The 14264-nt window shown below is 36.5% G+C and overlaps 1 protein-coding gene across 1 annotated transcript in view; it reads left to right on the top strand.

Moving 5' to 3' along the window:
- Myo81F (Myosin 81F) overlaps positions 1–14264 on the top strand; it is a 718007-nt gene that overhangs the window by 649883 nt on the left and 53860 nt on the right. The window contains exons 24-25 of the mRNA XM_068228961.1: positions 3568–3732; positions 7990–8137. Coding sequence (XP_068085062.1) covers positions 3568–3732; positions 7990–8137 — 313 coding nt within the window. The remainder of the gene's footprint in view (positions 1–3567; positions 3733–7989; positions 8138–14264) is intronic.

Here is a 14264-nt window from a genome sequence, read left to right on the forward strand (position 1 = left end):
GTTAGAGGCGCGCGGCTGTGAGCTTGCATACAGGAGATAGTGGGTTCAAATCCCACTGTTGGCAGCCCTGAAGATGGTTTTCTGTGGTTTCCCATTTTCATACCGGGCAAATGCTGGGATTATACCTTAATTAAGGCCACGACCACTTCCTTCCAACTCCTAGGCGGTTCCTATCCCACCGTCGCCATAAGACCTATCTGTGTCGATGCGACATTAAGCCACTAGCAAAATAAAAAAGCAATCTTAAATTAAAACCTTCGTTATTGGAGAAGTCTTCCTCGTGAACAGTCGATATTGTCTTCTGAAGATGCAGAGCAAAGTTCTCTGCGAAATGTAATGAATTTCACCTTGTTTCCTTGACATGACAAAAGCCCAAAAGCTTATTATCATGTCTAAGGAAACAGTTATTGGGAGGGGGTGTCATACAGTTAATTTCATGAGATGATATGAACACAAATCTCTTAGTTATTCAGAACAGTCTGAACAACTCTTAACAACCCTTACCACTTGTAACTTGACACACACACACACCCACACCCACGCACGCACACACACACCCTGAAGTAGTCCTTAGTCATGGACAGATTGCTGTCCCAGGTAGTATTTCTGCCCACAATTTATTTTGTCTTATTCCCTCAAGTTCCCAAAGCTCAAACCTAGATCAGTTTCATACCAAGAATTAAGATGTATTGACAGAGACAAACTGCTTGAAAAGAAGACATAACTATCAAGGCATGATGTATTTACACACAGCGACATAAACAACAACAAAAGTGGCATATTTCAATCGGCTGACGATCAAGCTATTCAACAAGCATACTCCTGAACATGATAAGGGTGTTGACCCCGTGGCTTAGTGAAGAAATATATAACCTTATGAAAGAATGTGGAAAAGCATATTGAATGTTCGGACAATCTGGCTACTTACTGGCAGCTCAGGAATACCACAACCCACCAGCTCAGAAATACTAAAATATAAATGCTTATAGTTTAACCAATGTATTGATAGTGACAATGTGGAAGTCGGTGAAAGAAGTTGGTACTAATCCACTCTCTTCCTCTGACGTAATTATCCTTCTTGACGAATTCAGTGACAACTTTCAGCGCTCCATTCACTACCAATTCTGACACTTAAAAAGCAGGTGTTAAATATAAACTATTTTGCTCAGTGTACTGACAGAAACAAATTTTTCCTTAATCCTGCAACATTTTCTCTAGTTAGAAATATAATAAGCCACATAAAATCTAAGGGCAAAGGACGTGATGATATTGGAATTGGCATTGCAAATCTAATACTTGACAGCATACTTCCTTTAATAACTCCCATTTTTAACTGGTCTATTTTTGACAAGACATTTTCTACTATCTAGAAACAAGCAGAAGCATAGCCTTTAGAAAAAACATCACCTCCTCATACAGATTTAGACTAGCAATCTATCAGTATTCTATCTCCTATATGTAAAGCACTTGAGAACATTGTTAATGTACAAACAACCAGTTAATCTGCTAGATCCTCTATAATCAGGCTTCAGATCAGGGCACAATACTACTACTGATATGCTTAAGGTTACTGACGACATACATAAGGCTGTGGACAATTGACAGACATGTATTATTATACTGTTGGACTTAAGTAAAGCATTAGACAGTGTAGACTTTGACATCTTACTGTCTAAACTTTATTCACTTCACTTTTGAGACAGTGACTTATCGTGGATATATTTGTACCTTCATGACTGACAGGAGTGTATTTCTGATGGTCAGAATCCATCGTCATGGCGTATGCTGAAGATTGGCATACCACAGGGCTCTGTGCTGGGTCCTCTTCTAATCTTTCTTTATTTTCAACAATAACTCTCAGAATTTGAAATATTGCAAGCATCATATGTATGACAGATTTGTATGCATGTGGCTCTGGATGACCTTCCCTTACCTGTACATTATTTAAACCTAAACCTCCTATCCATTGTGTCATGGTCTTCATCATGCTGTCTTAAAATTAACCCCACAAAATCTCAAGTATCCCCAACTCGTGTCAAACGTGGATCTTCATCCCATATCATTATTATTTGTTGCAGTGCAAGACAACTTACATCCGCAATGAAATGCCTCGGCATTACCCTGGATGAAAATCTATCTATCTTGGACTGAAACAAGTATTCTCTTCTATTCTCTCTAAACTGACTAAAATACATTTTTCCCAAGGATTAAAACAAACAATAGTCGAAGCACTTGAATTGTCTCTTTTTGATTACTGTAATGGTAAGTAGAGGTACACAGGAGTGACCCTACAAAATTGACTACGAGGACAGAACGTATGCGTACAACACACCTGCAACCTGAGGTACTTTGACCATGCCTACCCATATCTAATCATGTAATGTACTTACCATACCCTAAGCATCCTTCATAAAATACAGAATTCCTCACAACCCACCTATCTGACAGATTCCTTCAATTTCTTCTCCCCACATCATGACAGAAATATATAAGAATTTTTGCATTGCCTTTTGCACTGCCGACCCACAGAACCTCCATGTTCACCAACTCTTCCACAGTTCTCGCATTTTATGAATGGAACAAAATTTCCAAGAATGGAAATGCTTTCAAAGCAGCTGTTTGAGAGTTCTTATGTAACTGAATTACATAACCAAATACGAAGTAAAGTATGTTCACTTTTACATCCTCCCAATGTAACTCACTGACTCTTATTAAATTCAGATATAGTCATGATTTTAATAGTTTTGTTTATTTTGTTATATTTTCAGTTTAGTAAGTTGCTAATTAGTTATTTACTTAATTATGACTGTACATTATATTACATTTAATGACTTTTTCGCTCTGTACATAATCTCTTAAACAGATTTAATTAAAAATAAATGCTATAGAATGGAAGGGATGAGGGAATTTAAAAAAAGTAAATGGTAAATAAATTGTAAGTAAAGAAAATGGTAAATCAAAATGTAAACTGTTCATAGGATGGATTTAAAACAATCCTTCAGGGGGTGTGAATATGAACTTCCTATCTCTAGTCTTTCAAGGTGTTCTGTTTTTTATGAACATGCGTGTAATTCAGACCTTGGCAATTTGTTCTTTCAGCAGATTAATTACTTACTTCACCTGTTAAAATGTAATCAATGCATTTTGTATTTAAAAGATTCATCACACTACTTATTAAAACATACATCATAACAAATAGTATGAAAACTTTATATCATAATAATGAGAGTTTATTTGGAACCCTTTTGTAGGACATCTAATACTGGCTTGCTGGACACTGTTTTTTTTTTTTTTCTTTTTCTGATAAAGGATGAGTCAATTCCTTTCTTGAACACACAGTCTGGATTCTCAACCAGGTTCTTATCGTAAGTCATTGCTATCTATATGTCACCTTCATGTTAGCTAGCTTACCCTCTAAATATGTACCATAGGTTAATGTCATATTTACTTAAAGAACAGCATAGTTAATGCCTGTGACATTAAAGACAGTACAGGGCTATTCTTCTTTGGATTTTCTGTATAGTATGGTTTTACTACTGAAGATGACACAATTTCTTTTTTTTTCAGTGTGATGACTTCCCGGTGAGTGAAAAGGTGGCTCTTCAGCTAGCAGGTTTACAAGCTCAGGTGGCTTTAGGTGATCCTAAAGACAACAACAAGCTGGAGTACTACTCTGATACAGATAACTACCTGCCTCACCGAATCAGTCGAGCGCATCCAGATGAGCAGTGGGTGAGTCTCCAGTCTGAATTATTGAATAATTTTAATGAAGAGCATCCTCCTTGTTGTGATTCTATTTACAGAGCATTGAAAGAAAAGAAAGAGCAGGAATTGCAACCCTTTCAAGCCTATGGGTTTCAGGTAAAGAAAGGGAAGCATCATGAAAGGTGTGACACTGAAAAGTTCCGTTGGTCTTGCAAACCCAGTCTTATTGGACCTAAAAATGAATAAGGGTTGACCAAAGGAAATTTAACAGGAATAATAAAGAGAAAGGCATACCATCTCTCTCTCCTGATTTAAATGGCATATTTCTGAGTTTTGATCCTTCCTCCCAGTCTGCTGATCGCAGATATTAAATTTAGCATTCTTATATTGTTTAAAAATTTTCCTCGTTCCTTCAATAGCTGGGGAGAATTGACGTTCATTGGGCATTGGTGGGGCAGATTAAATCTACTGGTGGTGTTCGTATATATGATAGAGGGCGTGTACTTTGGCGTGTTTCATCGTCTATTGCTTGTTCACGCGCACCATGCATTCCCATTATGTTATGGATCCGCTCTCACTTTGCTCTGTTCAGTCTGGTGTAGTGCCATTACCGTTTGATTCATTCAAACTTAATTACTTCACTTTCATTCAAACTACGCCATGCCATACTTCCGCACTACGCATTATTGTATCTCAAAGTGACAGAGAACCAAGTAACTAATCATCCCATTAACCTGGGATTTGTGCAAAATGAATCTTTCAACTATTGTTTCCAGTTCTTCTGCTCAAAGTTTCTGAGACAGTGATTACCCTAGTTTTTACTTCATCCTCAGACAACCCATGCAAATACAAGAACATCACTTTCATTCCATATAAAATATGGTGTGTCTCTTCTCCTAGACTATAATGAAAAAATATATATACATAAAATCAATGAATGTAAGCTATATTCTTTTTTTAAGTTCCTACTGTTAATGTTTTAAAATAATCTGAATAAACTGTTGTAACAGTGAATTTTTAAAGAGATCGCTGCATTTTCTTAGTGCTCACAGCTCAATCGCCACTATCTGGTGGGTAATACGGCACTCCATATATGTTAATCCTCCTCGCGTAACATCCATCATCCTTCAAGATTCTAGAAACAGAAGAGCTTTCTTCTAGCATCTTACTTTGCATTGACATTTATTTCAAGTTAATAAACATCTTGAGAAGACAATGTTATGATACTGTAATTTCAATTGATCTCTGAATGAACAGCAGCATCACTTGAAAACCAACCTTTTTCGATTTCCATGACCTACAACTTAAGTATTAATTTTATAACTTGTTACTTTTATACGGCACACAGGACCTTTTTATGGATCTCTATTTTTTAACATAAATGTAGCACATCTCTGGATTCTTAAGCCTCCACGTGCAACAATTACCTTCATTCAAGTTCCAAAAAACTGAAGAGCCTTTCCAGCATCCATGTGTTTTTTGCGTCTATGAATATCTTAAAAAACGACGTGATTTCATCTCAGTTGTTCTTCGAATATATAGCAGCAAATTTAAGAAGCCAGCATATGTTGAATTCCTTGACCAACAGCTGAAAAATTTCCATCCCTATCAACTTTTTAATGCTATACGGTGCACTGGTCTTTAATTGTAAATAAACGACGTGACTTCAGCTCAGTGGTTCTTCAATTGGATACCAGTATCTTAAAGGAACCAGCATATTCTATACTCCTTATCCAGCAACTCAAGAATTCTTTTCTATAACATCTTTTTAGTGCATACTGGACTTTTTAATGCTATACAGCGCACTGGACTTCATTCATAAATAAACGACGTAACTTCGGCTCATTGGTTCTTCAATTGGATACCTGATTGATTCCAGCAACTCAAGGATTCCTATCTATAACATCTTTTTAATATACACTGGACTTATTATGAATCTCTTTCAGAGAGTTATTTTTTAACATAGTGTTGCACAATATCTCACATGGTATGTACTTTTACGAGACCGTACGTGTCTTTACATTGTTTAATTTCTTCGTTATTTGTGTTTTAATTTTGCTTTAGGCTGACGATGACCTATTACTAGGTCGAAACTAGTCCCTAATCATTTATGTAATTTAAACTATTTACATTTTGTATTGAAAAGGTGGACCCAAATAATACATTAATTTACTCTATTGTAATCACAGTTCAATACGGATCTATCATTATGAAACTTATTTCATTTAACTCAAATGTTCTCCGTCACTGAGGGGTTAACCCCTGTGTTGAAGAGGTGACAGGATCACTGTGAGTACCTAGGTATTAATCTAAGAAGAGATCTTCATTTTGGGGTAAAGAAAGGATACATATCTTCATGTGGTTATGAGGATATTTAAGGCTTATAGTAAGAATGTAAAGGAGAAAGCATATAGGTCATTGGTAAGACCCAATTAGAGTATGGTTCAGTTTATGTATGGGATCCCACACCAGGATTACTACATACAAGAACTGGAAAAGTTCCAAAGAACGCAGCACGATTTGTTCTTGGTGATTTCCAACAAAAGAGTAGTGTTATGAAAATGTTGCAAATTTTGGGTTGGTAAGACTTGTGAGTAAGGAAACGAACTGCTCCTCTAAGCAGTATGTTCCGAGCTGTCAGTGAAGAGATGAATAAGCTTGAGTGGAGCTTTTAAATGTGGGAAAGATCATAATATGAAGATAAAATTGGAATTTAAGAAAATGAATTGGAATAAATATTCATTTTATAGTATGAGGAATAAGGGATTGGAATAATTTATCATGGGAAATGGAAATGTTCAATAAATTTCCACATTCTTTAAAAAAATTTAAGAAAAGGCTAAGTAAACAGTTGATTGGAAATCTGCCACCTGCGTGACAGCCCTAAATGCACATCATTGATTGATTGATTGATTGATTGATTGATTGATTGGTTGATTGATTGATTGATTGATTGATTGATTGATTGATTGATTGATTGATTGATTGATTGATTGATTGATTGATTGATTGATTGATTGATTGATTGATTGATTGATTGATTGATTGATTGATTGATTGATTGATTGATTGATTGATTGATTGATTGATTGATTGATTGATTGATTGATTGATTGATACAAGTAAAGAACTGGACTCGCAGATAAGGCTTTTTGCAGATGATGGTATACTGTATAGTGTAGTAAAAAAGTTACAGGATTGTTAGCAACTGCAAGAAGACCTCGACAGTGTGAGATGGATGACAGACAATGGTTTGACATTCCTCTCAGTTTGTAATTACTGTGTTGATGGGGTGGAAGTTCCTCATGGGAAAACATAGAAAACCATCTTCAGGACTGCCCCAAACCTTGCAGCCAATTTGCCCTCATGATTCTGTGCAAATATATACCCACATGCTCTAATCGCCAATATCAGAACCTGACTAAATTTTAGAATCTTAGAAATTGTTTCTATTCCTGTCAAAGGAGAGAATTTGTCACCATCTTCAAGGGTAAACCAAATCCTCCTCTCTCATTTTTTAAAAATAATCTTTGAACTGCATTTAGGAATGTCACCCACGTGGCAGATTCCCTACAGTTTGTTTACCTAGTCTTTTCTTAAATTATTTCAAAGAACTTGCAAATTTATCAGACATTTGCCTCAATAAATCATTCTGTAATTCCTCTTCCTATAAAAAATTTTTGCCCCAATTTTTCCTCTTGAATTCCAGCTTTATTTTCCTAGCTCTAAAAGCTCCTTTCAATATTATTTGTGTACTAATGTCATTCTATACCATTTTTCCACCGACAGCTTGGAACATCCTGTTTAGTCAAGTAGCTTGTCTCCTTGCTCCAAAGTCTTCCCAGCCCAATGTTTGCAACATTTTCATTTTCCTATGGAAAGAAGAGATTTTACTCCCTTTACTTACTTTCTTTTACTTCCTCTGAATAATCAAATTTGATCATCTTTCCAGACACATTGAGTACTGCACGGGTCGAAGACCTCACTAAATCATTCAGTCGGTAGTAGCGACTGCTGGTGTGTACATGAAAGATGTGTAAACCAATTCCACACTAGGAAAGAAAAAACCACACACACACACACACACACACGCGCGCGCGCGCGCGCGCACACATACACATATTTCTAGTCTGTCCCACCAGCCTACATGAGAAAATAACAAAATTTAAAGTTGTTAAACATCACATCAAATATAGGAATTTATTTCCAGTATTAAAAGAAATTGTCAGTGTAATGTGTTTGTGTAACATGTGCTAATTAAGTACTACTTTATTTTATTTACAGATTCCTATCATTGCTGAAGCCCACCGCCAGTATGGAGGTGGACGTTCTGAGCTCACAGCCAAAGTTTTGTACCTGTCATGTGTGATGCAGTATCCTTTGTATGGTACCACCATGTTTCATGTTACATATCGTGGATACTGGTCTTATGGTAAGTGAACCCAAAATATAGCAAAATCATTAAGATTATTATGAAAAAGAGGACTTTTCTTACTCAAGATGCATATTTTGTGTTCTGAGAGATGCAAACACAACTGCAGGATCAAATCAGTCATTAGTGTAAGGTGTACAAATAGTCACCTGACTAACCATGTGTATACTGCTAACCACATTTCACATATCTTAATTGATCTTAAAGTGACTAATAACCCTCAGAAAGTTGTAACACATGGACAAATTTCAGTACTGGTTGTGTCCACTCATGACCATATATTTCTTGCTTACTTGCTTTGTATTTCAAAATATAAATGCAGATATATATGTTATATGCAGGAATTTAAAAGACATCGACATGAATCAGTTAAGATATGATGCCTACTGTCTTCTGTGGTATGACATATTAAATCTAGACGATATTGACACAAAAATGAGTAAATTTAATTCATTAATACATAGCCTATATAACAAACATCCAACGAAGAGACAGATTAGAGTGTCCCAGAAACCTAATCCTTGGCTAACCTCTGAAGTTAAAAACATGATGTCTCAACGTGATGTTCTTTATTGATGCTACAAATGTACTTGTGACCAAACTGACTATGAAAATTATAGAATAATTAGGAATAAAACTAAACAAATGATACATAATCTTAAATATGTTCGTGAATCGGTAAAAATACGACTAGTGCCTGGAAACATCTCCGAGCTATGAGCATAGATAGAATGAGGGAAAAGAACCAGGTACCTGACATTCCACTTGACAAGCTGAATGCATATTTCACAGAAGACAGGATTCAGTCTAATCCTCTTAACAGACGGCAAACAGATAACTGCCCATCACTTGTCCCTCAGAATCACCCCTCCTTTGCCTTTCATACAGTCAGCACTAATGAAGTTAAGATAGTCCTGTACTCTATTAAATCCAGGGCGAGTGGGGTCGATGATATTCCCATCACTTTTATACACTATAATATTATTGGTGCTGTTCTCCCCATTATCACCCATATTTCCAATTATTGTCTGAAGAATGGCACACTACTAACAATTTGGAAGCTAGCTAATGTCATCCCACTTCCTAAGAACCCAGGTTCAAAACTTCTATCCGATTACCATCAAATTTCTATTCTTCCTGCCCTCACCAAAGCACTAGAATGGACAGTACGTATTCAAATATAGGAACACATGCACTCTCACTCCCTTCTGGATCCGCTGCAGTCTGGCTTCGAGAACGGCCATAGTACAGCAACTGCCTTACTGAAAGTGACTGACAACATCAGACAAGCAATGGACAAATGGAAGTGACTTCACCAGTGCTTTTGACATGATCAATATCCAGATATTTTAAAAATTGTTCAGTACTGAAGCTTCAAAATTTTTCTGCTCCTACCTTACAGATCGTAAGGAGCGTGTTATAGCTCACAATATTACTTCACAGTGGTGGGTCAGGAAGGCAGGACCTCCACAGGGTTCTCTCCTTGGTCCTCTCCTATTTGCCCTCTATATTAATGATATATCCAATCAATCAACCAATCAATCAATCAATCAATCACTACTGATCTGCATTTAGGGCAGTCACTCAAGTGGCAGATTCCCTATCTGTTGTTTTCGTAGAATTTTCTTCAATGATTTCAAAGAAATTGGGAAATTTATTGAACATTTCCCTTGGTAAGTTATTCCAATCCCTAACTCCCCTTCCTATAAGCAAATATTTGCCCCAATTTTTCCTCTTGGATTCCAACTTTATCTTCATATTGTGATCTTTCGTACTTTTAAAGACACCACTCAAACTTATTAGTCTATTAATGTCATTCCATACCATCTCTCCACTGACATCTCGGAACATAACACTTATTGGACATTATAAATTTTCCAGCTATGGGAATCTACATCTATATCACATACCCAAGTCTTTCCAGCCCAAACTTTGCAACATTTTTGTTACGCTACTCTTTTCTCGGAAATCACCCAGAACAAATCGAGCTGCTTTTCTTTGGATTTTTTCCAGTTCTTGAATCAAGTAATCCTGGTGAGGGTCCCATACACTGGAACCATACTCTATTTGGGTCTTACCAAAGACTTGTATGCCCTCTCCTTTACATCCTTACTAATAACCCCTAAACATCCTCGTAACCTTGTGCAGAGATCTGTACCCTTTATTTACAATCATATTTATATGATTACCCCAATGAAGATCAGGAACTAAAAATGAAGTATAATAAAATAAAGTATATTAGTATAGTATAATAAAGTATAATATCACCTTTTTACCAATGACCTCCAAATTTACTGCCAAGCGCAATAAGAGATAACTCCGACCTTCAACAACTCGGTGTGTATGCCAGTGGAAACTCTCTCCTCCTCAAGGCTAAAAAACTCAAACAATCATAATTGGTTCTCAGAAATGATTAAACATCATGTATAAAAACTATACCATTCCTCTGGTGACATTAAATGCAACCGTAATACTGTTCAGTAAGGAAGTGAAGAACCTAGGTATGACCCTGACTGAAACTCTTGACTGGTCTGCACATGTAAGAAATACATCTAGAAATATGTACATGATGCTGCACCCTCTGAAACGACATATAGACGTTTTGCCACAAGACGTAAAGATAAAACTTCTCCATACTTTGATATTACCAGTACTTGACTACTGTGTCATTATCCTCATTGATGCAACCCGTGAAAACAAACTACGAAACTTTAACGAACATTTAACTCTGGTCTTCAATTTGCTTTTAACTTGGATTATGATACTCACATGACCCCTTGCTACACAGCTCTTTCCTGGGTGAAACCCAACAGGTGATGGAAGTTTCACATACTTATGTTCATATATTGAACTCTGAAGGAAAATCTACCCAAATATATTTAGTCAAAATTCCATTTATTATCCTCATTCCATAATTGTAACACTAGACCTGGCACTTCCCCTCGCTATTCCCGTCAACCACTCTTCAGTGCATAATAGATCTTTTGTTGTGGCTGGGTCACGACTTTAAAATTCATTCGAGCTGCTGTCATGAACTCTAAGTCAACATCAACATTTAAAACTGCATGCAGAGATTACCTGTTGATCACCACTGATTGTTTTCTGTGATTGGTGACATATGATAGGTTGTGTGGTTGTAGTAGGTAGGCTAGTAACATTGCCATTCTGTGCATAATTAATTTTAGGTTATTATATTTTTATTGTTATAGTGTAAATGTATAGAATATTTAGCTTTTAACTCATGTACATAGATCACTGTTTACGACCATACTTGTATATCCAGTACTTTATTGAAATGGCGTACCGTGGCTTTTAGTGCCGGGAGTGTTCGAGGACATGTTCGGCTCGCCAGGTGCAGGTCTTTTGATTTGACTCCCGTAGGTGACCTGCGCATCATGATGAAGATGAAATGATGAAAACAACACAAACACCCAGTCTCCGTGCCGGCGAAATTAACCAATGATGGTTAAAATTCCCGACCCTGCCGGGAATTGAACCCAGGACCCCTGTGACTAAAGGCCAGCATGCTAACCATTTAGCCATGGAGCCAGACAGTACTTTATTATGTAGTGTGTTATGCATTGCTCATGTTTTTCCAGTTTTATGTAACATTTTCATTATGACTTTTCTTTCTTTTTCACTTTTAAGCTCCGGACTTCTTTTACTTTATTTTTATTTATTGAGCTTTGCTTTCATTCTCCATTAAATGTTCTCCATATCAGTAATTTAACTTATTTATCTTTGATTTTATAACAGAATAGTACAGCTCTCTTATATATGTATTATCTCATAATTTACGTAAGAGAGGGTCATAAGCCCTAACTTAAACCATTTAGTAATATAATATTTAAGTTTATTGTGTACCGAACTCACAACTTACACATTTATGAAAACACTATAAAATACCTGGAAAACACTTCTTCTTCTTCACCATTTTTTACCATAAGGTACAAACCTGTTTTCTCATTTCTCAACAAATGCTTTGAGCGACTGCAAAAAATCTTGACAATGTTGTAAGGTGGAAAGCAGGCAATGGTATGTTGATAAACAGGGTGTAAAGTCGGGCTGTAAGTTTCACAAAAAGAAAAAGTCCTCTCAGTTTTAATTACTTCATTGATGGGGTGAAAGTTCCTCATTGGGATCGCTGTAAGTACCTAGGGGTTAATATAAGAAAAGATTTTCATTGGGATAATCACATAAATGGGATTGTAAAGAAAGGTTACAGGTCTCTTCACATGTTTATGAGAATATTTAGGAGTTGTAAGTTTTGTAAGGATGTAAAGGATAAGACTTACAAGTCTGCAGAAAGACCACAATTAAGTACTGTTCCAGTGTGGGGACCGTCACCAGAATTACTTGATTCGAGAACTGGAAAAAAATCCAAAGAAAAGCAGCTCGATTTGTTGTGGGTGATTTCCAACAAAACTGTAGTGTTATAAAAATGTTGCAAAGTTTGGCCTGTGAAGACTTGGAAGAAAGGAGATAAAAGTGGTATGTTCTGATCTTTTAGTGAAGAGATGGTATGGAATGACATTAGTAGCTGAATAAGTTTGTGTGGTGTTTTTAAAAGTAGAAATCACAATATGAAGATAAAGTTGGAATTCAAGAGGACAAAATGGGGCAAATATTCGTTTACAGGAAGAGGAGTTAGAGTTAGGAACAATTTACCAAGGGAGGTGTTCGATAAATTTCTGAATTCTTTGAAACTATTCATGAAAAGACTACATTAACAACTGATAGGGTATCTGCCACCAAGGCAACTGCACTAATTGCAGATCAGTGGTGATTGACGATTTCTTCTTTTGTTTTAACTAACTGTGGACCACGTTAATTCAATTTCAGCTGTTCCTTCACTCTACAGTCTCCTCTTCTCTTCTGTCCACAGTGCTTGGGTCTGGAATTTAACTTTTTTGGGGGGGAAACTCTTGGTGTTCTTGATTCTTGAATTGTAATATTTCATGATGATACTTTCATTCCTTGCAAAGTTCTTACATTCAGGTTCCCCACAATGGCTAACTTGCTGTCACTGGCTGTTCAAGCATGACCTGCTTCCTGCAAGCCGTCCACTTATGATCACAGGAAAGATTCCCAATGGAGGTTAGAGATTGTGAATTTTAACTCGTGTATCTGCAATACCTGCTCAGACTCACGTGTGCTGGGTTCACTCATCAAGAGGCCACTACTCCATATCCTACCCGCAACTCGCACAGTCTAACAGCCGATTTGAGACCACGCTGATATATGTTTATAGTTGCTGTGTGGAACACGTGCTTGTTTGTATAATGGTAATCAACATAAGCAAAGTTATTTTTGCGTTAGAAGAAAAATATGGAACATGTGATATAAAGCCTTTCAACATTCAATAACATGATATGCTGGACGCTAATGATGGTATGTTGATGGGTCTATTCATTTGTTGGTTTGCATCTGTTTCAAAGCTTGTATTTAACTTTTTACAAACTGATATTTTCAGGTGTCATCAGAAACTGCATTGAAAATGATGACTTTACATGGACAACATGTCGTGTCTCACTTTTGCCTCAAATGACATGTCACATGATCTTGAAGCATGACAAATATTTGGTAGAAGTTGATAGCTAACCAGGGAGCGCTAGAAACAATCTTATAGATATTGACTATAAAAGGAAGGCTGTTCAATATTGGAGAAATGGTAAGCGGGGCCCGCTTTCATTTTCATCGGTGAAACGTAAGTTCCATTGTACCAAAAACAAAACAATCAAAAAAAAGTATATTTGTGGGAAAAGCATGTAAACAACGGTGGGATGCACCATGACAAATTGAGGGCAATAGCACTTACTGTCAGAAAAGAAAAAAAATTGTCCATCAAAATAATGAAATAATTCATGATGTGACCATCCAGAAGTGAACTATGCAATTTGCTCATGAAGAACAATGTGCAGGTTTTAAAGCATGCCACATGTGCATACGTAATTTAAGAAGCGCAATGGTATTGCACCGCGGGCAATAACATCTATAATGACAAAAAAGAAGACCAACAAAGAATTAGAAACCATGGCAGCAGCAGAAATATTCATAGAAGAAGTTAAATATGTTATAGAGTCCTACAGCCCCAAAAATGTGTGAAACAGTGAACAGAGTGGTTCAG

Source organism: Anabrus simplex, chromosome 1, assembly GCF_040414725.1.
Source record: "Anabrus simplex isolate iqAnaSimp1 chromosome 1, ASM4041472v1, whole genome shotgun sequence".
NCBI classification, from domain to species: domain Eukaryota; kingdom Metazoa; phylum Arthropoda; class Insecta; order Orthoptera; family Tettigoniidae; genus Anabrus; species Anabrus simplex.